This window comes from Rhyacophila brunnea, unplaced genomic scaffold, assembly GCF_057557595.1.
Source record: "Rhyacophila brunnea isolate RB1 unplaced genomic scaffold, BYU_Rbru_1.0 scaffold_7, whole genome shotgun sequence".
Classification (NCBI taxonomy): Eukaryota; Metazoa; Arthropoda; class Insecta; order Trichoptera; family Rhyacophilidae; genus Rhyacophila; species Rhyacophila brunnea.
The window spans coordinates 42,246,684-42,274,584 of record NW_028233339.1 but is presented as its reverse complement, the minus strand read 5'-3'; the positions used below and the strand labels follow the sequence as shown (position 1 = coordinate 42,274,584).

At 34.4% G+C, this 27,901-nt stretch overlaps 1 protein-coding gene across 1 annotated transcript; it reads left to right on the top strand.

Annotated features, from left to right (window-relative positions):
- Nucleotides 1-128: 128 nt before the first annotated feature.
- On the top strand, nt 129-27,901 carry gry (trafficking protein particle complex subunit 11 gry). Its single transcript, XM_085957376.1, has 17 exons — nt 129-639; nt 7,261-7,433; nt 8,892-9,078; nt 11,804-12,034; nt 13,072-13,250; nt 14,414-14,544; nt 15,790-15,923; nt 17,147-17,354; nt 17,448-17,650; nt 17,971-18,160; nt 19,141-19,322; nt 21,439-21,605; nt 22,400-22,830; nt 24,255-24,415; nt 25,898-26,120; nt 26,599-26,805; nt 27,486-27,901. Exons 1-17 carry the CDS (start codon nt 257-259, stop codon nt 27,546-27,548), a joined length of 3,453 nt encoding a protein of 1,150 aa, XP_085813502.1. The 5' UTR covers nt 129-256; the 3' UTR covers nt 27,549-27,901.

Below are 27,901 nucleotides of genomic sequence, written 5' to 3'. Positions count from 1 at the left end.
GATATTTCTTTTAAGTGCAGAATGGTAAATAATTGGGGGAAAATATAAGCAATTTGCAATTTCTTTACTATCGATTATTTATATTTTTTTTTGTATCGCAATTTTATATGAATAATTATTAGTGTTATGTATATAACAACACCCTAGTCGAGTAACTTTGACGTTTCTATCAAATGTCAAATCATATTATCTGAAAATGACGTATACGCCCGCCAATAGTTTATTTTGAAGACATTCAATTAATTTATTCCTTGAGATGTCGACGCAACCGATCGATGGCACGGAGCTGCCATCAGATCTGGTCGCCAAACCGTTGGCATTGGTCGGCATCACGGGGTTAGACACCGTCAACAACGCAATCCACAAATCCATTTGGGATGCCTTCGGCAACAACCGCCGCCCTGACCGGGCCCCCATCCATTTCAAACTTTTGTCTAACGCTCACGAGTTCCCCATCATTAAGCCGAAGAGGAATTCGTACGAATGGTATATTCCTAAAGGCATCTTGAAGAAGAATTGGTTGAATAAACATCTCAACTTGATTCCCGCTGTGATCGTTGTTTACTATGATATGGATTGGAATGATCCGCAATGGAACGAAAAAATCATTGAGTGCGCTTCCAGAGTCCAGTCAATGAGGTAATGAAGTAAAATCTTCCTTGTACAATTATATTTGAATTACCTCAAAAAGTGTGCCCATTTTAAAGCAAGCTGTTCGATGTTTGCGACCGGAAGGCAATACCGACATGCGACAGCCACAGAAGAGAGTGTATTGTAATTTTGGTATTGCAAAAAAATAAGGTACAAGTCGGTTATGTGGAATACAGCGGCAAACACATTTTGAAAATAGCCGGTATACCGGATTATTTGTTAGGTTAACCTAACATAATGACACGTCCCTGTTACAGGCGGGCTTCTCCCGGTGTAAATTAATCATTTAGTAATCATATGCCGAAACGTAACCCTGACCTCTAGAACGGCTTAATAAAACACCTAATCTGATTCCTTGCTCAACTGCTTAATGATTTATTCTTAGGTAAAGTCCTTCGTCTGGTATGTGAAAGTAACATGCTGGGCGAAAATGAACAATAAAACGCCTAAAGGTAATAATATAGTATGAAAGACGATGTTTGCAATCGATAGTTTAAGAAGATCACAAATTTGTTTTATATAAAATAGGTATTAGTGTAATAAATAAAATGTTTAGGTATAAGTTTTAATAAAGAAATTAATTATAAACATGTACCTAGTATCTAATAAAGTATGTGAGAGATGAACGGATCGTGTTGCGTAATAGAGATGTATGTAGAAAAGAAATTGTTATTAAGAGTATAATTTATTATAGAGTGTATAATTGTGAATTCAAATCAATACGTTAGAGCAGGGGTTCCCAACCTTTTTGTACTCTAGAGCACATTCTAAAATATTGATAGTTTGGCGGGCACCACCTATTTTTAATCGACAAACTCCTTCCATAACTTCTCATTTTCCCATAATTTATTTTCTTATATTCATAATTTATTAATAAATAATAAACAAAAATGTTTCAAAATAATAAAACTATTATTCAAATTGCATACACACAGAGAAATGTATTTACAAAATGTAAACAAAGTAAACAAAAAACACAAATACAAAGAAAACATTTTATAAAAAAAATAGAATATCAATATGTCAATGTGATCTTTGGCATTGCATATCATTGGCCAGTGCCTCATAATTAGGAGAGTATGACGATAATCTTGTTAGCAAACAATCATAAAGATGCTCATCGGTGAGTCGAGATCTATATCTTGATTTTATTAAGTTCATGTTTGAAAACAATGATTCGCATAAATATGTCGAACCGAAAAATGACTCAATTTTATATGCCGCTTTTTTCAAAAATGGGAACTTTTCTCTGTCCACTGTATTCCAAAATTTTCCACATGTCTAGTGAAAACAGTCTGTTGTGCAGTTAGACTTGATTTTAGTTGACATATTTTTTTCTTTCTTACTTCAGATTTAAGTGGATAATTCACATCAAAAGTGGCATGAATTGTCTGAAAGTGTCGTTCAACATTATGTTTTTTCCGCACTGCAATACTACTACCACAAAACAAACAGACGCATTTATTTTTCACATTAAAGAAACAATAATATGATTCCTCCCAGTCAATGTTAAAATTATAGGTTCGTTGTCTTTTACTCGGTCCACTCATTTTAGAAATATATAGAAGGAATATCAAAACTCCTAATTCGTGTTTCGTCAGACGAAGATGTCTCCTAGCTAACTCTCGCGACCCGAACGGGGCAGCAATCGCAATCACAATGACAACAACGCGGTTCCAGGCGGGGAATGCTATTTGCACATCACTCCTTGTACACGCCGAAAACCCGAACTGAGCCGATGATCGCCGAAGCAATCGGGACGGTAGGAGCACATGACTACTGTCACGTGCTTCGGCGTTCATCGGCTCAGTTTATGGCGTTCGTTCACTGCGGGTTTTCTGGGTGTGTCAGGCTAGCGTGAAAATTCTGTCTCTGTCGAATAGTGGCGGGCACATACGAATCGTTGGGGTTGGGAACCCCTGCGTTAGAGGATGAACCACGGAAGTCACGTTTGGACTTTTGTTCAGGAGAGTGATTTTAGTGTAGGTTAAATGTTTGAAACTCTATAACTTTTTAAAGAACTATAGTAATTAGGGCCTGTAAACGGTATTATTCATAATTAAATTTATTTTTGACCATAGTATAGATAGAAATACCAAATTATTTAGAATTAATAAATTAATGGACTTCCGTGTTTTATGTTCTAACATATAATGTAGAAGTACCACTAAGCAATACTTCACCTATAGATAATACACGGAAGTCCATATAGGTAGGAATAAATTATTTTTATTTCCTGTGCATCATATTATTAATAATTATTTTATTATAAATACACAAAATATTTCAGTAAGTCTAAATATGAAAAGTAATTATATATTTTTTAATTTATATGAGTACAAGATTATTTGAAATTTATTATTGCTGTAGAAAAAAATCAACGCAATGAGAATTATTCCTGGTCATTTTCCGGGACATCAGCTGATGAGGAATTATATTGAATTCTATCATAAAATTCTTGAAATTCTGGAGATATCCATCGTTTCATAGTTTGCAGATCTTAACCGGACACGGTGGTTTTGCCTCGAAGCTCTTGGCCTAATAGAATCTCCGACTTGCTTATGTGCCGAATTGCAGGATGCCGATCACATCCTCTGGGAGTGTCCCCATATTATGTCGGTTGAAAGGGAAGAGCTTTTCAAGACGGTTTGACCCTCAGTTGGACCGGTCGGCCATTGCGACTTGGTATCTACGGGGGAAAATTTGTCAGCTTTTAAAAAGTTTGCGGCGTTTTACGGCGAGCGAGAAGGTCGGAGGTCCACAGTTTGGAAATCTTCATCGGAGAACTTCGCCTTATAACTTAGATAACCAGCGCCATCTTAAGATATAAATAAAAAAGAAAAAAAAGGTGTGCCATCAATATTCTTTTTTCGAGCCACAAAAGGAGCTGAAGATGATGCATACAAAGAGCAATAATTGTTTATATCATTTTTATCATGTTTATATCATGTTAATAACTTTAAAAGGCTTGTTTTTTTTACATGTCCCTACAAACTGAACCCAATCCCATGGAGTAACAATCTGCATACCGTTCAGCATCTTTTTTGACGTTCTGTTATAGAGTGGTCAGTGTCTATCTCCATGTGTGTATGGCCTCGTAATATGAATTTGTAATTTATGATTTTCAGCGTAGGAATGGTTTTCAGAAACCAGGTATATGAAAAAACAATCATGATATTCCTATTTTGGCCAGGACAATTCATTATCATACCAAATCGTCAGCTCTTCAATATTTGCTAAAACATTGCTAGATGCCCATTTCATCAAGCAGCAGCCGATCTTATTGCCACCCCTTCCACTTATTATTTCATCCACATCAGTGTTGTGTCTCACTCACCACTTGCATCATCGTAAATTGTAAAATTCAGAGTCCACAATTTTCTCAGATGGAAACTATATGGAGTAGGTAAACACTTCTCAAAGTCAACCATTATTACTTTCATACCGGTAATTTTATTTAATTGCAGCTGCTTCCTGTATGTGGTCTTCCAAAAGGTGTCTTTGAATTTCTTTTTCTTCAAAAGAAATATTGACATCTTTAAGACTCATCTTAGGGCTATCGCAGGCGTCACAGGTATCATTGCTTGGCAAATCAACCCGAATTAAATTTTTATTTTATTTAATTGAAAATCCATTTTGAATAGGTATATGGCGATAGAGCCACAATTTTAGGTTCATTCATATTCTTTGGAGAATAAATCAAACATTTTTGTAATACTTGTTTATGTATAACTAGCTGCATCACCCGGCGCTGCCCGGGAGTTACGTAGAGTGCAAGGAATTGAATTTAAAAAAGTAAAAAAATATAATATTTTAGATTCTTATTTTTTTGTACATTTATTGCATTTAAATATCTAAAAAAGTAGTACGAATTCTGTTTATTATTATAAAACTGTCCCCGGGGTGCAACGGGTTAAAACTGAAATTCGAGACCCCGACCACGCACTCCGGCTCTGATGCATCCCAGGGGTGCAACGGGTTAAAACTGAAATTCGGGACTCCAACCACGCACTCCGGCTCTGATGCCACTACACACAATTATTGTCCGTGAGTGAAGCATTCCGATCTACGCGTAACACGTCGCCCGCGCCAACCTGGCGGTTATTAGTTTTTCTAATCTAACTTTGCCATTTGACCTCCGATCAAGCTGAAATAAATGCCAATATTTTTTAAATGTACACATTCTAGCGACATTTTCAATAAAAAATGGGGGTTGCAGCATTAACTTCCGCGTTTCAAGACCTTGTATGCGGCGATTTTTTTTCCGCGAAAACCGTAAAACTGTCCCCGGGTTGCAACGGGTTAAATCTGAAATTTGAGACCACAACCACGCACTCCGGCTCGTCAGCCCCCGTCTACTGTCCAAACTTTGTCGAAATCCGACTACGCGTGTGGATTTTTACAAAGAAAAACGAAAATTATAGTATAAATAATACGTACCTACCTAACGTTTGTTGGACTTCCGTGTTTATGGAATTATTATAATGGTTTATTAACATTTTTCATAGAGCATAAACATCGTAAAAAGGACACCCGTTGTTTATGCACTAAAGTGAATTGGACTTCAGTGATTTTTTAATTAGCTATATCGGTTAATTTACTACTTATGGACTTCAGTGTTTCATTCATTTGTGTAATGAAATAAAAGAAAATTTTCTGCATATTTAACTCAGAAACGGTAAAAATTGGACTTCCGTGGTTCATCCTCTAGTGTACAGAAATATTTTAATTCGGCCGCGCATTGCGCAATGCTGAACTCGTCGCGCACCGGCGCTGAGGTCTACCTCGTGATTCGCCAAATCAAAAGATCATCCGATCGGATTTGGCCAATCACGGGAGTTCTTTCATGGGTCAGCGTGGGTTCGAGGGATTTTGAAAGGGAACCCCCGGTAGCGAGGCAGTTAGCATGAGACTTGATAACTGAAAGGCTCTGAGCGACTCACTTAAAAATTTAATTACGAAAGAATATCTTAAAACAATTCTAACTTTAAAAAAAAAAACTATAAACGCAAATAAACGTCAATAAAATAATACAAAGGAAGACTAACAATTTCAACACCACTCTGGACGCACATAACTGAGCTAGCCGAAGAAGACGAGGTTCGTCAACCGAGAAAAGCTACAAACCCGTCTTCGTGCTTTCGGAGGTGTTACTAACCTAACCTAACCTAAACTAACGAATAATCCAGTATATCGGGTATTTTCAAAATGTGTTTGCCGCTGTATTCCACATAACCGACTTGTACCAAAAATAAATGTACAGTCGAACTTGGTTATTAGGAGGAAGATGGGACCGACTGAATTTGCTCATTATAAGCGTTACTCGTTATATCAGACAATATGTATTTTTAAATGAATGAAAAATCTGAAAACCATCGTAAAAATCCCCGAAACAAGCATGGCATTCATAAACTACAAAAAAAGTTGTTTATTGTAATGAACGCTGGTAGGTACCTACAGACTTCACAAACCTTGGATTTTTCAACCATATGCGTGGATGCTTTTTCATTATTGTCGGTGAAAACACCAATTAGGTAGGTACTTAGACACTTAGCTAGTGTCATAAATGTAATCCGACCCCGGCGTCATCCTGTCCGATCGAATTTTATTGCTTAGGGTCGAAATGTTTTTGAATGATCGACACATTAACAGTATTTTAGCTCAGTATATCCGATAAGTTGCTCGTTATAACAGTGAATAAACGTATAGAGAAAATCATAAACCAAAATGTCAACGAATGTTTCCTCATTACATCCGAGATCTCGCTATGTCCGAGATCGTAATAACCGAGTTCGACTGTATTAGTATATTCCACCCGTCGGTCCATTTTGTGTTCATAATCAGGAGGTTTGATCAATATTCACCACCAGGGAACTCAGCTATAATGGGAACTGAAATACCTAACGGGTGTGGAGAAACAGGCAACCGATCTCGAGTGTGGAAGAATATGGGATAAACTTAAACACGTATAAAGAATACGTCTGTATTTCATTCTGACAACTGCTCTTGTTTTACGCACTGACGCTCATTTAATATTGGTGTATTTGAAGGTTGCAACACACTATTGCCGTCTATAATGTGCGGTTCATTTTGCGAAGGACACTCACACATTCAAAACCCTGCGTCAAAATGTAGTGTTTTGGGATATAGCCCGGAATATATTTATCGGAATTATATTTATTAATCTGTTCTGTGTTCACCATTTACAATAATGAAGTTATCCATCTGAATCATGTTCATAACACATCAATTAAGTGTTTAATATTTTCTTTATATTCATCATTATAAACAATTGGGGACTAAATAAATTTATTTATCTGGTAACAATATTATTTCTTACTACAAAAAAATATACCAGGTGGTAGTGCCACATGTCAACATTATTGGATGTGGTTTAGTTCTGCAACATAATTCGACTCCTTCGATTCCTTCATTTGCATGTCAGATTATTTTTCAAATTTAGAATATGCCTGTATACGTGTATGTTTTATTTCACCTTTTAATACGTCTTTCCCTGTCTCATTCTCTCCTACACATTTACATATGTTTTCTCTCATGCGTTATACATAAATCAAAACAAATATACTGAATCAATTTTCTTATTGACAGGGCTGCCACTGAGGGTCATTCTCCACGACTAGTTGTGGTCATCGTTCAGACGAATGCACCCCTTCCTCCGTCAGAAGATGTTCTGGGAGCAGAGAGAGCTCAGGCTTTATGTGCGGCGTGCGAGATTCAGTCAAAATCATTATTTGTCCTGCCTCATGACGATCATTTGATGGGTGAGGATTGTGCTTTGAATATGAATTTTCATATCTGGCCAGCTAAAGAAACTTTCGAAATTTCGCATTGATTTATGTGCTTATCCAAGAAGCATTGACTAGTTTCATGTTTCCATGAGCTGCATAATGAACAATTAGTGTTGCATATAATGTTATACCTACTCCAGTGGCGCAGACTCCATACTAGGCAGTTATTTAAAGTCTACATTCATAAGAAAAATAATTTTTAATCGCCTATTGTATTCAAATAATAACTTCATTATTTTATATTCTACAAAAATTATATTATAATCTTCCAATCACATCTGTCTGTATGTATGTATTATAAATTAATTGCCGGCTTGCTTAACTAGACGAACATGACATATTGCCAGTAATACATATGCAGCTATTACACCAACGTCACCAACACAATCCAACAAAGGCTTCAACTAATTTGGTACATTTCACACAAACAACACATAGTTACGATTCCACACGTATTGTAAAAAACCCTGTACACTGTAGAAAACCAGTGTCATACTATCACGTGACCTGAGGCTGTAGATATTTAACCTAATGGGCCCTCCGGTCCATACAATGTAATATTAGTAAAAATATACTTTTTTACATTTCGGCGCGCCAGGCCGATACCGAAACAGTTTCACGGTCTAAACCCCGTTTAACGTTTTCTAAACTGCCGTGATAGCACAATTTTCTAGCAGTGTGAATGAAGGAAAAATAATAAAAAAATTTATGTAACTGCGTGATGTCGCAGATTTACGACATTAGGAAATCTTACATTTCAATATGACAAAATACAAAACCAAATGAAAACAATTATAAAAAACTAATGACACACCTTAATTGATGTGTAGATATTTTTATTCATCCAATTTCAATCTTCTGTACATTTTTTTTTATTTATTTACAAATGCGGATTTTCACGTACATACGAATTCGTCAACTGTCAAAGCAGAAATTCAGAGACTATAATACAGAAATGCTTTATTTTTTGAAATGTCCAAAAAAAATCGGTAAAGTAGGATGTTTATGGTAAAACAGTTTTCTAGGCATCGAAAAAGGATATTATTTGATAATTTACACAGATGGCATTGGCTATATCGAAATAGTTTGAAATGTCGCAAATGTGCGACACTATACAGTAAAGGGTTAAGATCTTAACCTAAGTCTGGGACTGTGTATGGTTCGCTTTCATGTGCTTTCAATCCTTTTCTATGGTATGTAGGTATGTGTCCTTTAGAATTGCACTTATTGCAGTAGTGTATTTTATAATCTATAGTTACTTTCGTTTCATTGAGATTTTGAATACTGAAAAAGGAACACCCAAAGACTACAGATCATTTTGACATAAGAAAAAAACCTATTGGGTACTTCTGATTCTAGTAAAATGTAAAATTATCTAGGTATACGATGGTTTTAAAACTCGTTGAATCATAATAATTATCTCCTTTTCAGGCTACGCTATCCGATTAGAGAATGCATTCTACGATCTTGCCCAGAACTATTATCACCATGAGGCCAGAAACATCAAATCGCACCGAGACCATCTCAACAAAACCACACACCAATATCTCTTTGTACGACATCAGTTCAAAATGGGTTTTATCAACGAATTGAAACAGGACAACAGTACTGCTCATAAGTAAGAATATCTAATTACATATTTAGTTGAAATACATTACTTATAATTGAAGATCTTGGCATAAAAACATCAAATGTCCACTTTTTTCCATTTTCATTTTATTGCATTTCTATATTCCCTGTGTATGATTACATACAACTGTGCAAAGATACATTTTTAAAAAAAATTATAAGTCCCTCAAATCTGCTCTCGAAAATATGCCACTTTTCTAAAAACCGCAATAGTCCAGGCATTTTTGTGTGAAAACAGCAAAGGTCCAGTAGTTCTACACTTTTATCACCAGGCGGCGTTAGTAATGTTAGTATACATTCCATACAATTTAGTGTCTGAGCTGTCAAATTATCCTTGATTCGTTTAATTATTGCTTTTTATAACGTTTTCTAATGATTGTTTTTATATTTTATCATGAATATTCCTAGCAAGACATCTGAAACGTCTCGAAAGAGAAAAATTAACAAAACTATGCAACGTTTTTACCAAATAACGGTGACTTTCATTATTATTCAGTTTGATGCAATAAGGAAAATTCTGGGCCCTTCATTATAAAATCTAAAGAGACCGGAGAAAATTTTTTTTTAATATGAAATATAGGTTAAAACTTTGACATTTTTCTGTAAAAATTTGTAGGCTAGTTATAATGTACAAAATAGACCAGGCTAGTAAGGGAGAAGTGCTTTGCGAACATTTCAGTTTCTCTCTAAGCTGTGGGATTGATTCAATGTAGTGAATAAAAATCAAATGCAAGTCACGATTGCATTTAAAACAACATATGGTGGATTAGTTCCATTGAAAGTAGCTTAATAAAAAAATATTTTAAAATTAGCTAAATATTTACAAAACCCAATAAATGTAACGTTTAATTTGCTGATAGTGAAGGTGTCAGACGAGGCTCATCGGTTTTCTTTTTTCATGTTAACTATCAATTCATGGTAGAAATCCATTGAGTTAATGATTTAATTTATTAAAACACATTTTTTTAGTACTTGTTCCACTTTTAATAAATAAATCTGGATAGGTTTCGTCCACCTTATAGGGACATTTTCAACTGTTGAAAACAGTTGGCAGAAAAACAGAGGCGGACGAAACCGGTACAGATTTATTTATTAAAAGTGGAATAAGTAGATACTAAAAAAATGTGTTTTATTAAATTAAATCAATAATAATAATATGAAGCTAATCAGTATTAACCCGCACATGATTAAAACATTTTTTCAAATATTTAATTCTTGATTTTTTAGAAACATTGAAGTCGTTTGTTAATAGGTAAATAATATGTCCAAACCTTATTAAAAGTTGTATTATGATCAAAAAATAACAGAAATATATATTCTTTATTTTATTTAATAAAATTATAGTTTTAGTCATACTATTTACATTTCGATCTTTTCAATTTTGCAATAAAAACAACAAATGTCCAAAAATTGTGTAAAAACAGCAAATGTCACACTCATTCTTTTTTAAATATCTATTTAACTGAAATACATTTAATATTTTTTTTACATTCATATAGTGCATATACGGTTTCTCTATAATTTCTCATTGTCAAATTAATAAAATTTCTTTTGATAACCAAGATATTATGTTTTTACCCTCTCCTGAAAAAAAAGTGTTTTGTGACATTTGCTGTTTTTATGCCAAGATCTTCAATTAATATTGCACAGAAATATTCCAAATTTAATTTATTTTATTTTATTAAATTTTAAATTTTAATTTAAATTTAAATTAAAATTTAATTTATTAAATTAAGTTTATTTTAACACACTCAATTAAGTGCAAGGCAATCATTGATTTTGATGTTAAAACGCCACCCACATTGAGGTGCATGCCAAGGTGCTTGTCGCCTGCTGTGGCTGCCGCTACGGGAAAAAAAGTGTGTAATGTCATAGTTCTTGGTGTTTAAAATCTTATCAGACTAATGCTCCCATCCCGTAGCACATTTTGAACCTTTAAACGAACATTGTCAGTTGGAAAAATCTGCCGTAATCACTAAAACAACAATGATGGCACTTCACGTTGAACTTCACTGCATCGGCACCTGGATGATTCAATGAACGACAATTGAACGTTTTTATCATATTCCACATGCCGTCACTTTTTGTCTGTCAGATCAAACTGTCAAACTGACGTTCTTTTTTGTTTTTAGCAGTTGGCACTATGTATTTTCTATGAGAATGTTGTCTATTATCTATGGTCTGCAGGTTGTGTTCTATTATCTATGAATGTCATGCCGCATGTATTTTGACGTACGCACACAATTTTTAAATGAAATTAGCATGAATAATTAATAATAATTCAAATTACTCATACATTATAGTAGGCACTCTTCATCAGTGTCATTATTCAGTGAATTTACGAGATGGTGCACGTTCAAAATATTCTGCAAAATGAAGATACCATAGACATTTTTATTGCCGTGAGTTCACGTGATAGTCTGCGACATCCACCTCAATGTGGGTCGCCCTTAAGGTGCAGATGCACATAAGCATTTCTTATTATAGACATGTCTGCACTGCCCATTTTTCCAATTAGGTGTGGGTACATGAAATTATTTATTATTTTATGTTTTGCCTGTGTTGTTACGGTTTCTATTTGCAGACAGTTTTCTATTCTTATTTTTTACGTCTTCTCGAAGATTTCTTATACATCAGTTTGAAGCTGAAATTGTGACTTATCTGCATAAGTATTTAACTTTTAAAATCCTGTATTAAATTGTATATATTTTTAGGCATTATCTTCATGCGTATAATAACCTTTTGGAGGTCCGTGTTGTGGATACGAATGCCCTCGAAGTGAAGACTGTCGCTGGATACATCAATTACAAATTGTGTCGGCTGCTGTTCAACCTGAGTCTTCCTCGAGACGCCATCGCTCAGTTGAGAGCCCACGTGGAGCGCTACCGAATCAGGGTCGGACTGCCAGAGCTGAAGTTCGAACACCATGCGTGGATGGCTAGGCAGTATGTTATTTGATATTTTGTTTTAGACTTTATTGAGTATATAAATCGTGTCCCAAGCTCACCTGATCTTTATTAGTTTGATTGATGCCGTCTTCTACCGAAGATTGACAATCAAATTATGGCACATCAAAGCACACAATCTGTGATGTGACTTGATAGTACGCGACGTGCAGCATAATATAATCACAACTTTAGGCTCCTTCTGTTTAATTAATTTTTTAATTCTTTGCACTTTTAATCAGGCACAGCCAAACTACGGCCCGCCGCGTATTTTTCTGCAACCCGCGAGCAATATTATATTTTTGAAAAAGATTCACGTTTTTATCTTTTAACGCCTTTCTCAACTACAAAATTAACACCTGAATTTAAAAAAATTGTTAAAAAACGTAAAACAGTTCCATTCCTCTCATTAGATTGTTTTTTTTGTAATATTTTTTTTTTTCATGATAATAAATAGTGTACATATAAAAATGGTATTTTACTTGTGGCCCGCCGCTCATTTTAAATTCCTGAATTTGGCCCTTCATCCGAAAAGTTTGCCCCCCCTGCTATAAATCCATCATATTATATTTTAATAATATCTAATCTTGCATAAATTTTAAATAACATTTTTTTTTGCCAGTGTTGCAAGACTTAAGGCCTTCAGTTGAGGCATGGTCTAAAAAAATCGTGACTAGGTGATGCGCGGATTGTGCAAATGACGCGAGCAAAACGAAATATAATATGTCATAAAAATTCAACATGCGTCCTTTTAATGTTATGTTTATTATTATATTCGTAATAATACTAGTAGGTATATTCATTGACATGTTTTCTTTTTCAAGTAACAGTTTTCTCAAATATTTATAATAAAACTATCAGTACTTTATCATATGACATCGCTCCTTACAAAATATACATTAAATAAGTAATCAGTGTTGTTAAATTTGCTGAAATCATTATTGATAATCATATGTGGGATGTCTCATAAGAACTTTTCACTAATTTATATAGAGCTCTTAAAAGAAAAAATGATGAATTTACCTTTTCAATTACAGGTATAGTGTCTTTGGTGAATTATTCGATGAAGCCATCAGGTCAGGGTTGCCCGCGATTCAAACGCAGCATCCTGGTTTTTATTACCAGCAGGCGGCGCATTGTGCTACACTCCGAAGGCAGGCCTGCCAATCCTTATGCCATGCGTCCACTGCGTATCCTCAGCCTGATCCGTTACAAGGTGAAATAGATTTTTAAACTTATGGAAACATAAACATAAACAAAAAGTATCTAACTTATGGATCACCGTGTCAATTATGTTAACTGTGAATTCGTTGGTTGGGATTAAAAGTATTTGTCAGTTTTATTGAAGCTGAGATATATACAATGGGACCTCGATTTTATGTGCCCGGATTTCATGTTTTTCTGGTATTTGCGTGTAGTTTCTGCAGTCCTGTTTCATTTCAGTACATTTAATTCTCGGTTTTAGATTTTTATTTCCCTCAATTTTCGTCCGAATTTGTCAAAATTAAATGAAAATGGCATATTCAATTCGATGCATGAAATGTATTCCAGACACATCGTCGCCCTAGTATTGGTTTTGTAAAGCTCCATTTTTGGCGAAATTGACTTTTTAATGCAGTTCATTTTCTTTTATATGAACGCATCGAAATTGTTAAAAAAATATTATATTTTTCATTAGAAATAAAAATATTTTTTCAAAAATGTCCAAGAAACCACGGTACAAAAGAATCATTCAGTATTGGTTTGCCAGTTAATTTTGTGAGAATTCGAAGCGATTGCTGCTAAAGTGCAGTATCTGCTGTTAAATGAATACAAATCCTTCTTAATTAAATGAGTAATAATTATCACTGGATTACTCTTTTAATATATTCTAATATAATGTATCTCTCAATATGTCAAATAAATAAATATGAAAGATTGGCACAAGTTGGTTATGGGGAAGCCAGGCGGGAACCGCGCTAATTGTCATTGCCGATTTTGGCAAAATTCATGAATTCAAGAATGAAAACCTAACTTAACCTAACCCAACCTAACAAATAATCCAGTATATCGGCTATTTTCAAAATGTGTTCCCCATAACCGACTTGTACCGAAAGATCTTCAAGCATTGAAATATGTATAAGGTAATGAATTTTGTTTTTCGTCTCCTGAACATATTGTCGCTTTAGACAAACCAATACTAGGGCGACGACATGTTTACATTAAATGTAGAAATTTTCTATCTGTAGACATGTTTGCAGTGCCCAAGACCAACATTAGGTACACAATGTGATTGTATAATTGTATTTTTTTTGAAGCGGTCCAGAATAATATTAAAAAAGTGGAATTAAATATTGTGTTTTATTTAATTATTAATACTAATGGTATTTGTTTGTTTAGGAACAATCGAATTTTATGGGCAACGAGTGTGGAGACCTGGTAAACTTAGTGCTGATCCTCCGGACCCTCAGAGAGAGCAGGACGCCATCACCGGATTGCAGTACATAGAACTCCATCACGTGAATCATTCGGTTAGAATTGGTTTATACATAGTATTTCTCCTGTAGTGAACGTTCAATTTTAAATATACCTGAGCTCCTCAATGGAGTCACATTTTGTATCGTTGAGTGGTTTGTAAACCAGATACCAAACGTAATTTATAAAATAATATTGATTTTTTGAAACATGATTCAAATATCATAGAAGTTCTTTTATTTCGTAGAGATTATCAACACATTAATTAATGACACGAGCATTGTCCACTAGAGTCCCTCTCGCCCGTCTTTTCAGGTGAGGTCAGCATTCTGATAGTATAACGTAAATAGTGCACATTAAACTTTGTCGGTCATACTTATTTGTTTTCATTGAACTAAGAATACAAATTGCAGATAGTTTTTAAAATTCGATTTAGCCATGCCTAAACGAAACCATAATAGATAAATATTCTTCTATCCCTGAAATATCTAAATTATGGACATCCGTTGCGATGTATTGGTAGGTTATTTTGTTACATTTATGATTTTGTTTGATAAATGCCTGTTTTAAGATTATTATATAGTTGACAATGTCCCTTTGAGGAAGACGAAACCGGTCCAAAATTTATTTAAAAAAGTGGAATAAGTACTATAAAATTGTGTTTTATTTAATTAAACACATAATTAATCGAATAATACAATGCAGTTCCACCATGAATTGACAGTTACCACTATAAAAGAAAAAAAAATATCTAAAATGATGAATGATTTAATGGCATAATTTTAGATATTTTATAGATAGGAGAATATTTTTTATCTAATAACTATTATGGTTTGATTTGGGCAGGGTTTAATTGAATTTCTAAAAAGTAATCAATACCATCTGCAATTTAGTTGCAATTAGTTCAATGAAAAGTATGACTGTTACAGTTTAGCACAGTGTGATACAGCCTATCTCCACCCTTCGACAATGCTCCCTATAGAATGCTGACATGACCTGAGAAGACACACATGCTTGAATTGTATTAAGCGGCCTTTCAAGTCACCGGAACCTGGATGGTTGAAAAAGAGACGGTCCCGGTTGAGATTCTCTTGAGACAGTCGGATCCAACATCACATTTTCACCTTACATGTAAAGCCGCATTTAGACCAAGCGAATGAATGTTTGTTCTTCCCCCACATAAAGCATTTACGTCAAGAGAATTTCACTGGAGTGGGGGAAGAACAAATATTCGCTCGTTTGGTCTAAATGCGGCTTGAGGAGAGGTTACACGATAATGTAAAAATTTGTTTTGATTTTAGATGATCATAATAAGTCTCCTGGGAAGCGCTATAGCTCAATTCAAAACTTATCGCTGTCCAAGAATGAGGCGACATCTTCTAGTCCAAATGGCGAATGAATATTACACTTGTGCCGATTATGGAAAAGCGCTAACGTAAGTTGCTTCACTTGTCAACATTTATATCATGTATTAACACAATTAATTTATTTTACCTGTTTTTCCGTTTTCTTTGAATTTTGATAGAATTGTCATATTGACCATGTCCATAAGCACTTTTTATAGACTTACTATTATACTTCACTTGTGACTTTTTAAAATGTTGTTTATTTTTCTCACAGTTATTACAATGCAACTAAATTTGGAGGACAAGCGGACTTTGTCTGCGGATTTGATTTTTTTAATAATTTTAATGTTTCACGTTGGGTATTAGCTTAAAAAACATTTTTGAAATAGACTTGTTTAAATATTGAGTTTCATAATAATTGAAGTGTTATGTGCATTAATAATTATTAGAATGAAACAATAATAAATTCGCAGTGACTAATTTATTGTAACGTGTGTAAATCCAATTTGAAACTATCCGTTCCTTTTTTTAAAATTGATTATCCAATCCAATGTAGCGTGCAATAGTAGCCAACCATTACGAATGACACAAGTGAAACGGTTGTTAGCAATTTGTTCAGCCTATTAGGTTCATACTCTGAATCCAAATATATGACAGGGGATTCAAATCCATAACTTCAGAAGTGAATATTATGCCAAGAGTCCACGATGGACACCGTTCATATAATATGTACTTATATACATTTTTAGTATAGATTAGCAATGAGAAAAATGATGAATTCACATTTAAATATTGGTTTAATTTATATTAGCATCCATTCCTACACAATATCTTACGATCTATACAGTTGGTTACAATCAATACAAATTAGGTGATACTTTCAAATCACTCATCCCAACCGTGCCTTGGCCTGATGGCCGCGTCATTGGCTACAAACATATCATCGATGGTGCAGCTGGCTAGAACGAGCGGATAGACCATTACATGTTCCACAGTTTCATAGGTGCCACATTCATAGTTTGAGAATCATCGGAGTATCCCCACTTCTTCATATTGTCCTTGGTCCTAGTAACTGTGGTTCGTATTGGATTCATTGTCCTTCAAACTGTGAAGTCCTACATACCCCCAGGTGGCAGCTTCTCATTGGGCACTATTAAAAAGGCTTTCAAATCATTGTATCAGTCACGTACTCTATAGTTTTTCTACATATAATATAGTAGTTTTAATTGGGTACTATCATTATTTTCAGCTTCCCAATTTTGCTTCCAATCCATCAAACCTTTTAATAATAAATTATATATTTTGTTTCCAGCCTTCTGACTCACATGCTGTACGACTACCGAAGAGAGAAGTGGTGGTATTTTGTCTCCAGCATTCTCGATAAAGCACTCGCCTGCGCCTATTTGTCCGCCAATATTCAAGATTATGTGATACTCTCGATAGAATCACTCGGGAAAGATATTGAGGTGCATGGTGGCAACAAGAAAATGATTTTGGACAATCTTTTGACTGTGTTAAATGTGAGGATTAAAGAATTTGATTATATTATATCAACGGATAGTAAACAACAATGTATCAGCTGATTATTATGAATTATGTTCATTTTATTTCAGTGCGAAATTCCACAACCTCACCCGGATGTTCCGGAAAGTTCCCTGGCTGCCGCTGTTGAACTATGGAAGCAGTCCATCAACAAAGAACCGAAGAGCATCAGCGTAGATATGTCCACACTCTGCTCCTGCATTGAAGCCAAAGCTCGTTTTACTCAATCCAAATACCAAGTTGATAACCGAGTCACAATTGAATTGTTTGTCAGGTACGTTGTATGTGCCCAGGACACATTAATCAGTTTTCACCACTCAGGGGTCAATCGCATCACACGACATCGCTTCAAATCAGAATGTGCGCCGCCATTTTGTTTTCGAGGCTGCCAATAGATGAAGAAAATAATGAACTTGTTACCAATACGACCACACGTACAATCATTTGATTCAAAAATAGAATTTCGTTCAAAATTCTTATTACAGAATGCATATTATAAGTCTAGGAAATATCCGGTTCCTTAATTTCTTGCAATCTAATCTTTTCAATCATACAAGGAGCTTCATATACTTTATATACTTCGTTTTATTCCAGAGTTTCTGCTCCATCTCATGTCCAATTGGACAGACTGAGTGTATGCGTCAACAATCCTCGATATAGTTGCGAGTTTGCCGTTTGCGAGAGAGAACCTACGTCTCCGACACTACTCTTTGAAGATGGCCAGATCAGGAAGTTCCTTTGTCAGTTTGTGCCAGACCCTCAGGACGTAGGGCGCGACTTGCAAGTGAGCAATATGTTTTTAATTCTTTTTATTCAATGATAATACGCAAGATTTAAGAGAACATGTATAATTTGGAACAAAAGCATAATTGAGTCGCCTAGAGTCATAACTCACATTTTGTCATTTTTTAGTTAAATATACCAAGTGATTCTAAATGCATTTTTATAGATAAAGAAAAATAGTTAGCTATCAAAAATCATTTTAAATCAAGTGAAAATCGTTGACTGTTGGTGTCATAACTCACATTTTTCAATGAATAATGTGAATTCTGTCACCAATGTCTTTCTAACCAGTCAGGGAGCTCTATTTCTTATAATGTGCTGTATGTCTGCAGCCGTAGGAGTATTATATATATTAAAAAAAAATGTAAATCGACTCACTCACTCATTAATCCTTACAGCGCCGACGGCACACCTGTTGTGTCTTCGTTAGGGGGCCATTAGATATAATTAGCATGTTATTTAAATGTGGTAATTAAATGATCCGCGGTGAAGAAGTTAATATTCAAGGGAGTTCAATACTTTTCTTCTAATCACAAAAAACAGTGGTCTAGTGGTTTTATTGCGATTATCTCAAAACTCGATTTTTGGAATATGTGACTAGGCAACTCAATTGGTAAAGCTGATCGCCCGGATTGTGATAGATGTGTCTTCAAGTACCATACAGTAAAATTACTTTTCTAAAATTTTTCTAATAGGTATGTTTTTCAGGTTGTTCCAAATTATGACCAATATTTTACTCTTGCTTTGAATTAAACAATTATGTATAAGTAAATTTTATTTATTCTATATTGTTTCAATTGTAATTATTCCATATTTGTATTTCTGACAATTTAAGATATCTATGAATATGACATAATATTCCATTCATGCTCGGACAATTGCATGTGGACTATTAATTGTTGTCGTTGTGAATTAAGTACTCAAAATATAAATTACCCTCAGGCTAAATTTCGTAATCTATTCTAACAATAATATCTTCAGATAGCGTCAATTTCCCTGCAATTGGGAAATTCGGAAGGGCGTCATGCCATTTTACGCTTCACGGGGGCTGCGGGGCCAGTCACCGGTATACACCCGGAGATATTCAACTACAGAGCGATACAAAAGGCGGTGCCGGACTTTGACAGTATTCAACCACTAGCCACAGCTCAGATAATTCCGAGGTATCAAATATTTATTAATTTATCAGTAACAGTAGCTAGGATCTCATTGGAGTACCTCTGAGGTATTGAGATACCTTTACCCCTCTTCTTTATCGTGTTGTTTTCCATGTCGTATCATGACTTCTTCACAAGTCTATTTATTATATACAAAGATGTTAGAGTAAGTGCTTCTGCATGTAGATCAGGCACAAGCAAACCGCGGCCAGCCGCATATATTTCTGCGGCCCGCGGGCAATATTATATTTTTGAAAAAGATTCACGTTTTTATCGTTTTTCTTTCCTCAACTACAAAATTAACACCTGAATTTAAAAAAATATTAAAAGACATAAAATAGTTCCATTCCTCTCATTAGATTGTTTTTTTTGTAGTTATACTTCTTTAGACGCGTTTGGGAAATCAGATCAGAGTGTATTTTTGGCGTGTGACATGTAACAGATAATTTATTTTTTCACATGAAAAAAACGCACTCGATTGGATTCGAACCACCAATTGTTCGGTTATCAGCCAAACGCACTACCTTTACGCCACAGTATGATACTGAAATCGTGACGATTATACAGTATAATATTATAGTTTAGAATTGTTCCGTTGCCTAGGCAGCGAATTTATTATTGTCGGCCATTTGCAATTCCTTATGTAAACAAACTATTAAACGTCAGAGACAGTTGGTACTTTAAAAATAAAAACAACGAGAAACCATTATATAATTTAGTAATATAAGTTAAAGTGTATAGAAATAAACCAACGGCGTTCCAATAAGCGTTCCTTTTTCTTGAGTGTGTAATTTAACAAGATAATTAAGAGCTAGTCAAAGAATCTAGTTTATCACAAATTTTGTTTTTGTTTTGTTAAGCCAAAGAAGTATAACTTCTAACGCGCGTACATTAGTACACACACCCATTTTTTTTTAATAAATAGTTTACATATAAAAATGGTATTTTACTTGCGGCCCACCGTTCATTTTGTATTCCTGAATTTTGGCCCTTCATCCAAAAAGTTTGCCCCCCCTGATGTAGATGAAGCTTTAATGTATAGAAGTAAAGCTGTGGATAAGTTTTTAAGGCTAATGATTAATTAGTTACAAGTCATTGCGTAATACAATTGGTTTGTTAAAAGATTTATAATTGTACTCTCAGATATATTTATCAAGGCTCCAATTAGATAAAAAAAAAATGCCTCACATTAATCTTATAAGCTAGAAGTATTTTATACTATCGTTATTAAGATAAACAATGACATCAAATATGACATCAACGGGAGGTTTTCATTATATTTTTTATTTACAAATAGTACATTCAATGCTGCCAACACCGCTCTAACAATTCAACCATACCAAAGTATTTGTATTATAGATCGAAGGAGCCTTATATGTACTATTAAATTTTAAATTATTTAGCAGACGCATGAAGCATGGCAAACTCCACAATTATTCACATCGCTCAGTTGCCATTCCGATTTTCACGGACGCCAAATGGCTGCAATTTTTTTATTTTCAATTTTTTTAAATGTTTTTATTTACCCGGGTGCACCAATGGTTAATCACAAATTTTACAGGATTTTTTAACTAAATAATGCCAAAGTGTAGTATTATTGGCTGATTATCACTCATCGTTCGCCCTGCCAATTGGCAAATGAAGCTGTAGCGTGAAGTTCCCTGGTGATGAACCTGCAATGCAAAGTTATGTACTTGAGGCTAACTTAATCAGTGGACCAGAGGTTCCTTTTATTGCTTTAATTTTTTAATGTTGGCTTTCTCTAGTAAATCAGGAATGTTTTTAAATGTTAGTTTGTTGAGAATTTACAAACATTTTTACCACATTTACCACAGAAAGTCGAGCGTACAAATAGCTGCCCTGAGAATTTATGTTTTTAGACTTAACAAATTGTTCACGCCATACACGGATATGGATTTATGTGTTTCTGCATCATGGTTTTTAGTGTCGTCTGTGGGGGCAGAATTGTTGATTAATTGAGGTGATAACTTATCACGTGTCCCGTAGAATCCGTAAAATCTGCTATTCCACGTTTACCACTGTTATTAAATGGAATGTGTATTAATTTTTTTGTTGTATGTTCGCCTAATGAAAGTCTACATGTAGATTTTCCTCATTTCAGAGAATCAAAAATGTCAGTGGTGGTCGAACAGGCGGATCCGGCCCTGCAAGGCGAATGGTTTCCAATAACAATCAACCTGACCAATGATGAATCAACGGACGCGCAAGATATTCAATTGTCTCTCAATTTGGCCACTACTGCCGATATATCCAACGTGGACACCAACAGTAAGAATCCATTTATAATATTATTTGTCTCTCATTTCTACAGTTAAGAAAATATTTAAAGGCCTGATGCATAGAATGTTGATATTATGTAAAACAACTGTGAAAACTATGCATAGCAAAACAAAAACTAACATGGAAACGTTGCTTCCCATTTATTTCCATATTCATGAATTATTTATAAATTTACACAATACAATGATAAAAGTATAAAACCTGCACTATATAAATTGAATAAATATATTAAGTAATGTTTAACATAAATTTTAAATAATTTAAATACACACAGTGGATAAAGTATTCGTAGCATTCAGATAATACTATTCGAATTGCAAGTATTGGGCCGATATTTATTTATTTATTTATTTATAAAAAGAGTATTACGGCATTACAGCTATTGGCCAATGCGCCATAATACATAATAAATACAAATGTAATGTATCAGTGCATATTCTCGTTCCAGTAGTTTGAATAATATAATAAGACATTTGTAATACTACTCGTCTTTCGTATTTGTGTAGATAATCGGTAGTCAATTCAATTTTCCTTTGACGGAAACAAGTATACAACATTCAAAACTATATTTTACTTGTTTTCTGTTAATAATACGTAATTATAAAAGCGGTTATTTTTCGTATCTCATTTGATTTATTATCCGTTCAAAAATAAACCAAGCATATATGCCGATTTATTTCTGTAACTATTACTTTACATCAAGCCGTCAATTATTATTTTATTTTGACTCTAATTATGTATCAATGCTGTTTTCAATTAATTTATTGTATTAATTTTTTTAGCTGAATTATGTTTCGATCCGTCAAGTGAACAGTCTCCACTGCCTCTGTTGATAAACGTCGGAACTTTAAAAACCGAATCAAAATACCAGAAAGTCTTTTACCTCCGATCGGACAAAACCATATCGTCCACCGTCCTAATGAAGATCACGTACATTACGATGACCACAAACAAGTTGACCAGCGACAGTAATATAATAATGGAGAACAAATCCGCGGCCGGTGAATTGGCACCGGATAAGAAAATGGCGTGTTTTAAGGAGTATCCGATTAAAGTGACAGTTGTAAAGCCTTTTGAGGTGTCGACTAAGTTCTGCACGATGCATTTTGAGGATTTGGAGCAGTGCTTCTATGAAGATCCGTTCATTGTTATGCCGCAAATTAAAGTCCTCAGTCCATGGCCTGTTCTGATTGAGAAGACAGTGTTTAATATTGTGAGTGAAGAGTAGTTGTATATTGTTATCTATCCTATCAGTTGCTATTTTGGTTATCTCCGTATGGTTGTTGCTCACTTTTTAATACTGATCTAGCTAATCTAGTCTCGAGTTATACTGTTTTTACTTTAAGCAATATTCAATGTCACCTAGCCACTGGGGTGAAGTAGTGGAGTGAAGGTCGACTGTGGAGATCCGACAAAAAAAGTGCACACTAAACTTTGTCAGTCATACTTATTTGTTTTCACTGAACTAAGAATACTCATTGCAGATTGTGTTGGTTAGTTTTTAAAATTAAATGAAACCCTCCCTAAAACAAACCATAATAGATAATAATTATTACAAGATAAAAAGAACTTTTTGTATACCACGTTTTGAAATTTTCTGTTGAATCATATAAACTTGACAATTCTATGTATTAATAAATACTTTTTTTTGTACTTGATAGAAATACTGAATAAATATAGAATACTGAAATGTCATTTTGACATTTCATATTGATTTCCATAGTACACACGTATATATTAATAATTTAGTTCCTAGGACCCCCTTTTCTTTTTTTCTTTCGACCATGTCCGATCCTAATAGGATCATATGGGCCTCCACAGAGTGGAGGTTTGTATTTACAGATTTTATTTTTACGAGAAATGGATGTCAGCCACTTGCTCAACCTATTAGGTCCATACTCTGACTCATAGACAAATTGAAAAACAATTTGTGTACTTACCAGACTCAGGATTCGAACCCGGGACCCTCGACACTATAGACCGGCGCTTAAGCCACGCGCCCCCTTAGCAACCAATAATAGTGTTTTACTTTTTACGATTTTTTTCTGAAATAACTTTCCATACAAAACAGAATTAACTGAAAATGAATTCAATTCTGCTTAAAAATGGCTAAAAGTATTAAAAGAATGCATTGTCGTCGTGTTCTGATATATTCTAAAAGTTTCAAATGTCTAGCTAGTCGGGAAGTTAGTTAAAAATCTTCAATCGTCCAATACAAATCTTGGACAAACAAGAAAAAATTCGTACCGGACAAACAAGAATACGAGCTAATAAAAACGTGGTAAAATACGCTTGGTGCAAACATAATTTAGTTTATTAGTAGTGACTGTATTTTACAACGTTTTTCTTAGTTCGTATTCTTATTTGTCCGGTGATTCTTTGTCCGGTACAAATCTTGCAATCGATTTTTACCTAACTTCCCGACTAGCTAGAAAAATAACAAAACAAAACGTATCACCCATGATCACAATCCTGTAATAAGTTTTGAATTGATATAAATTAACAGAATTAAGGAACAGTTCTTGTGTGAAAAACAAATGAATACAGAAACCACAGGTCTTCCAGGCACATTGCCATTTTCATTATAATATAAATTGAAGACCCTGGCCTTATCAATATAAGTTTACTTCTTTCCAGGCCGATAACTTTGAAGCTGTTGATAAAGATGCGAAAAGTTGCCTCGAAGGTATAACAGTGGAGGAGCACATGATCGCAAATGAAGCCATCTGCGTAAAAGCAACTTCTTTAGCAGATCACAATGGGAAAGGTTCAGGATCGTACACCGTATATTGGAAAAGGTAACATTTTATATCTCAACTTCAACGGCTGCCTTGAATTAATAAATTATCAAGCCAAGTTGATAGATAATATCGATTTCTTAATCTGCAAACCAGCTAACTGCACTTTTCACCAAAAATGAGATTTTGATGGCATTTTGTTAGAAAGCATGTTTTCTATGCTCGCACAAATTTTCAAATTCATAAACCTATAAATAAATGTGTTATCGTTCTTCACTAACTACAGGTGCCAAATTTCCAATATCATAAATGGAACAACTCCGCTCTTTATATAAATTTACTTTATATATAAAAGGGAAGCTTAAATAGTGTATTAATTCATAGTGCAGCTTATTAGTAAAAAAAATAATTTTTCAAATTTATTTTTCGAATTGAAAGATTCCGCTCAATTTGCCCAAATGGAGATAGCCGGTTTGCGGATTAAGCAATCGATATGTCGCTTTGATCTACAAATGATTCGAGATGCTTTGTATTGATTTAAATCAGTGATACACAATATTTCTGTCAGTAAGCCCAGTTTACCCATTTTCTAATTATTCACATTATACAATACACATAATACGAGTTGTCGAGTCGCAAAACCCGCTCTGGACATTTTAAAAACTCCGTTATTATTAATTACATGAAATTCTCGGTGAAATGGGGTACATAATTATCAGTAAATATAGTAAGAAAATAAAAATTATATATTCTAATTCATTTAAGTTTTGTACTTTTTCATTTGAGTAGTTTTTTGCAACCCAGGTTTCGCCTTTCGGCATCTTCAGGCACTATGATGTGTACTCACACAGTGGTAAATGCAGACTGACTGATTAAAATTATATAATTATATTTACGTGGGTATAAAGTGAAAACTCATTTTTGTGGTTTTTTCTGAAGTAGAGAAGGCCACCAGAGTGGGTTTTGTGACTCGACAACTAATATACCTAATCATTTGTAATTCATTCTAAAAAGAAAAAAAGACATTTGTAAACAAAATCACATAATATAAAGTCACAATAGAACCGGCAAGCTATCAATCCACCCAATAGCCTCCGGTTCAGCCTGGTATGTGACTGATACACCTTAGAGGAAGACGTACCGATATGTTTCAGGACTTAAATCGGTATATGAAATACTCCGCTCACTCTCTACCGTTCATTGGTCGGCGTAATGGTATTAAATGGTATGCAGCCAATGAGGTGTCAATCTGATTAGTATGGAGTGTTTTTCAGCCAATAAGATTTTGATGCAAGTGAGCCCAAACTGAAGGTGGGTAATGTACGGTTATCACTTCTAAGGGCGTCTTCATAATCGCAGTCAACAAAACCGAACCTTTTGGGTAACTATCCCTAATGAGATCCATTATTTGAATTGCCATCTTATGTGATGGGTATATTTAAATATTCTATGCTGTTATAACTCATTTTCTATCCAACTTCGATTAGCGGTCTATTTCAGCACTGGTTTAATTTCGTGATGATTTGTTTTATTGTTTCACAGAAAATCCAGTGATTTGGCTGTACCGTCGCAGACTACGTTCTACCTAGACGCTCCGCGTGTATCAGATAGCTGGTTGAGAGTGGAAGCTATCTTCCCTCCGCATGGCTGGTTACGATGCCCTCTACCCTTTACCCTTCGCTTGCACAGCTCGGCCCAATGCCCTCACAACTTGCTACTCAAGGTAGAGGCCAGCGATGCGTTTATGTTTGCCGGGCATAAACAGGTATATATTAGGTTTTTTTTTACAAGGTTTTGCCGGGTAGCTATTTTGTATTTTAGTATACTATCACCTTTGGTAGGGTAAAGCTGCGTTGTACGTGGGTACACTCGGATCGTGTCAACGCGGCTTAAGTCGGTAATACTGTACGGTGTGTGTTTGATCCAGAACAAGAACACAATGAGTCAGGCAAATGTCTTAACAACCATTTCTAGTCTTTTAAAATAACGTTCATGTGGTATACTGCCCTGCTTAGTAAAAAGACAGTGTTTTTGGTTTTAGTGAAATGAGAACACAAGTTTTAAACTACATTTTCTCTTATATTATTGGATTACATTGATATTATCTCTAAATATACTGTCTTTTTACTTAGTAGGGCAGTATAGGCTCTGCTAAAAGAAAGTCTTAAGTCTAGTTTACAAGCCCAATGGCATTATTCTCTACATAATACTTCAATATTAAATTTTGTCTTATGGTGTTTCAGTGCACAGTCAGTATACTACCAGACTGCAGCCAAGAGTTGAAGTTCAACTTCTACCCTCTCATATGCGGCGCCGTTAATCCGCCGAAATTCCGCCTCTCTCCTGCTGAGACTTCTCCCACCACTCCTCTTCAGTTTGTACCGGAAATGACCAGTGAATACTTACAAGAACTCATCGATAGGAATCTACCTTCGCAGATATATATCATGGTGAGATTCTTGTGCGGTAATATAGATAGACATGAGATGTCATAGAGTTACGAGCTACACAAAAACCTACTACAGGTGGTCATTCATACCAAAATATCTCAGTCTAGAGAAAACACTGATGTTTACCATTTTACTTTCTATAATATATAAAATAGTTTAGGAATACACATAAAAAACGCTGCGTTTCACGCTACAACTGTACTGAAAATTTTTATGTTAAACGTTATGCCATCAAATTAATTGTTGGCGATCTTTTTTTTTTGATGATTAAGACAAAGTGGATCCTGAGATGTTTTCTGTATACGAAAGTAAATGTCAACATTGTTGAAAATATATTAAGACATATTTAATACGGATAGTCATTGGTATTTGTGTCTTTAATTGATTCTCAAAATATTTCAAACGCTTGCAAGGTGACCATAGCTTTTTGTTTGTTGTTCATGTGAAACTTCAGCTGTCGGTAGTACTACGCGCATCTTACACACAGTGTTTTTTTTAAACTTTTTTTCACTATCCGTTAAACAGTTGAGTAACGGTAAAACAGCATATAGCGATTCACGGCATTCCATGCATTTCGGCATAAAAGAAAATGAATAACCTGATTTATGGAATGGAATGTCTTTATAATTTTAAACTATTATTTTATGGTGTAATTTAATAGTGCTAATTCTATATTCCAGCCGCAAGAAAGTGATAGGAAAGCAATGGAGATGAAATTTTCTACATTGGACGTCAGTGCTTAGTGATGAATACCTAGTAATTTTAAATACTTATAATATTATCTGAGTGCTTCTTAATAGAAAATTTATTATTATCATTCTGTGATTATCAATGTTTTATTGTGGCGAAATAATAATTATGTAAAGAATTATTTTCTAAGTATTTTTTGTTAATAAGATTTCACACTAATTACATAATATTATGATCTTTCTGTATATCTTTAAGTATCAACTATATTCCTAGTTTCAGTTTTGATATTATGTTTATTTGTTTTTTAAGTAATTTTGTAAAATCTTGCTTGAATGAATGATTCTTTGAATGAACTATATACATATAATGTTACATCATTGAAATAAAAAAAATATTATTTTACGTT

What these genes read in the sequence shown, in the direction of transcription:
- gry (XM_085957376.1), top strand. Translation starts at nt 257, where the DNA reads ATGTCGACGCAACCGATCGATGGCACGGAGCTGCCATCAGATCTGGTC. An exon ending in TCAGCCTGATCCGTTACAAG is followed by an intron (nt 13,251 to 14,413) that starts GTGAAATAGATT and finishes TTGTTTGTTTAG; the next exon opens with GAACAATCGAATTTTATGGG. An exon ending in GATTATGGAAAAGCGCTAAC is followed by an intron (nt 15,924 to 17,146) that starts GTAAGTTGCTTC and finishes TTTTGTTTCCAG; the next exon opens with CCTTCTGACTCACATGCTGT.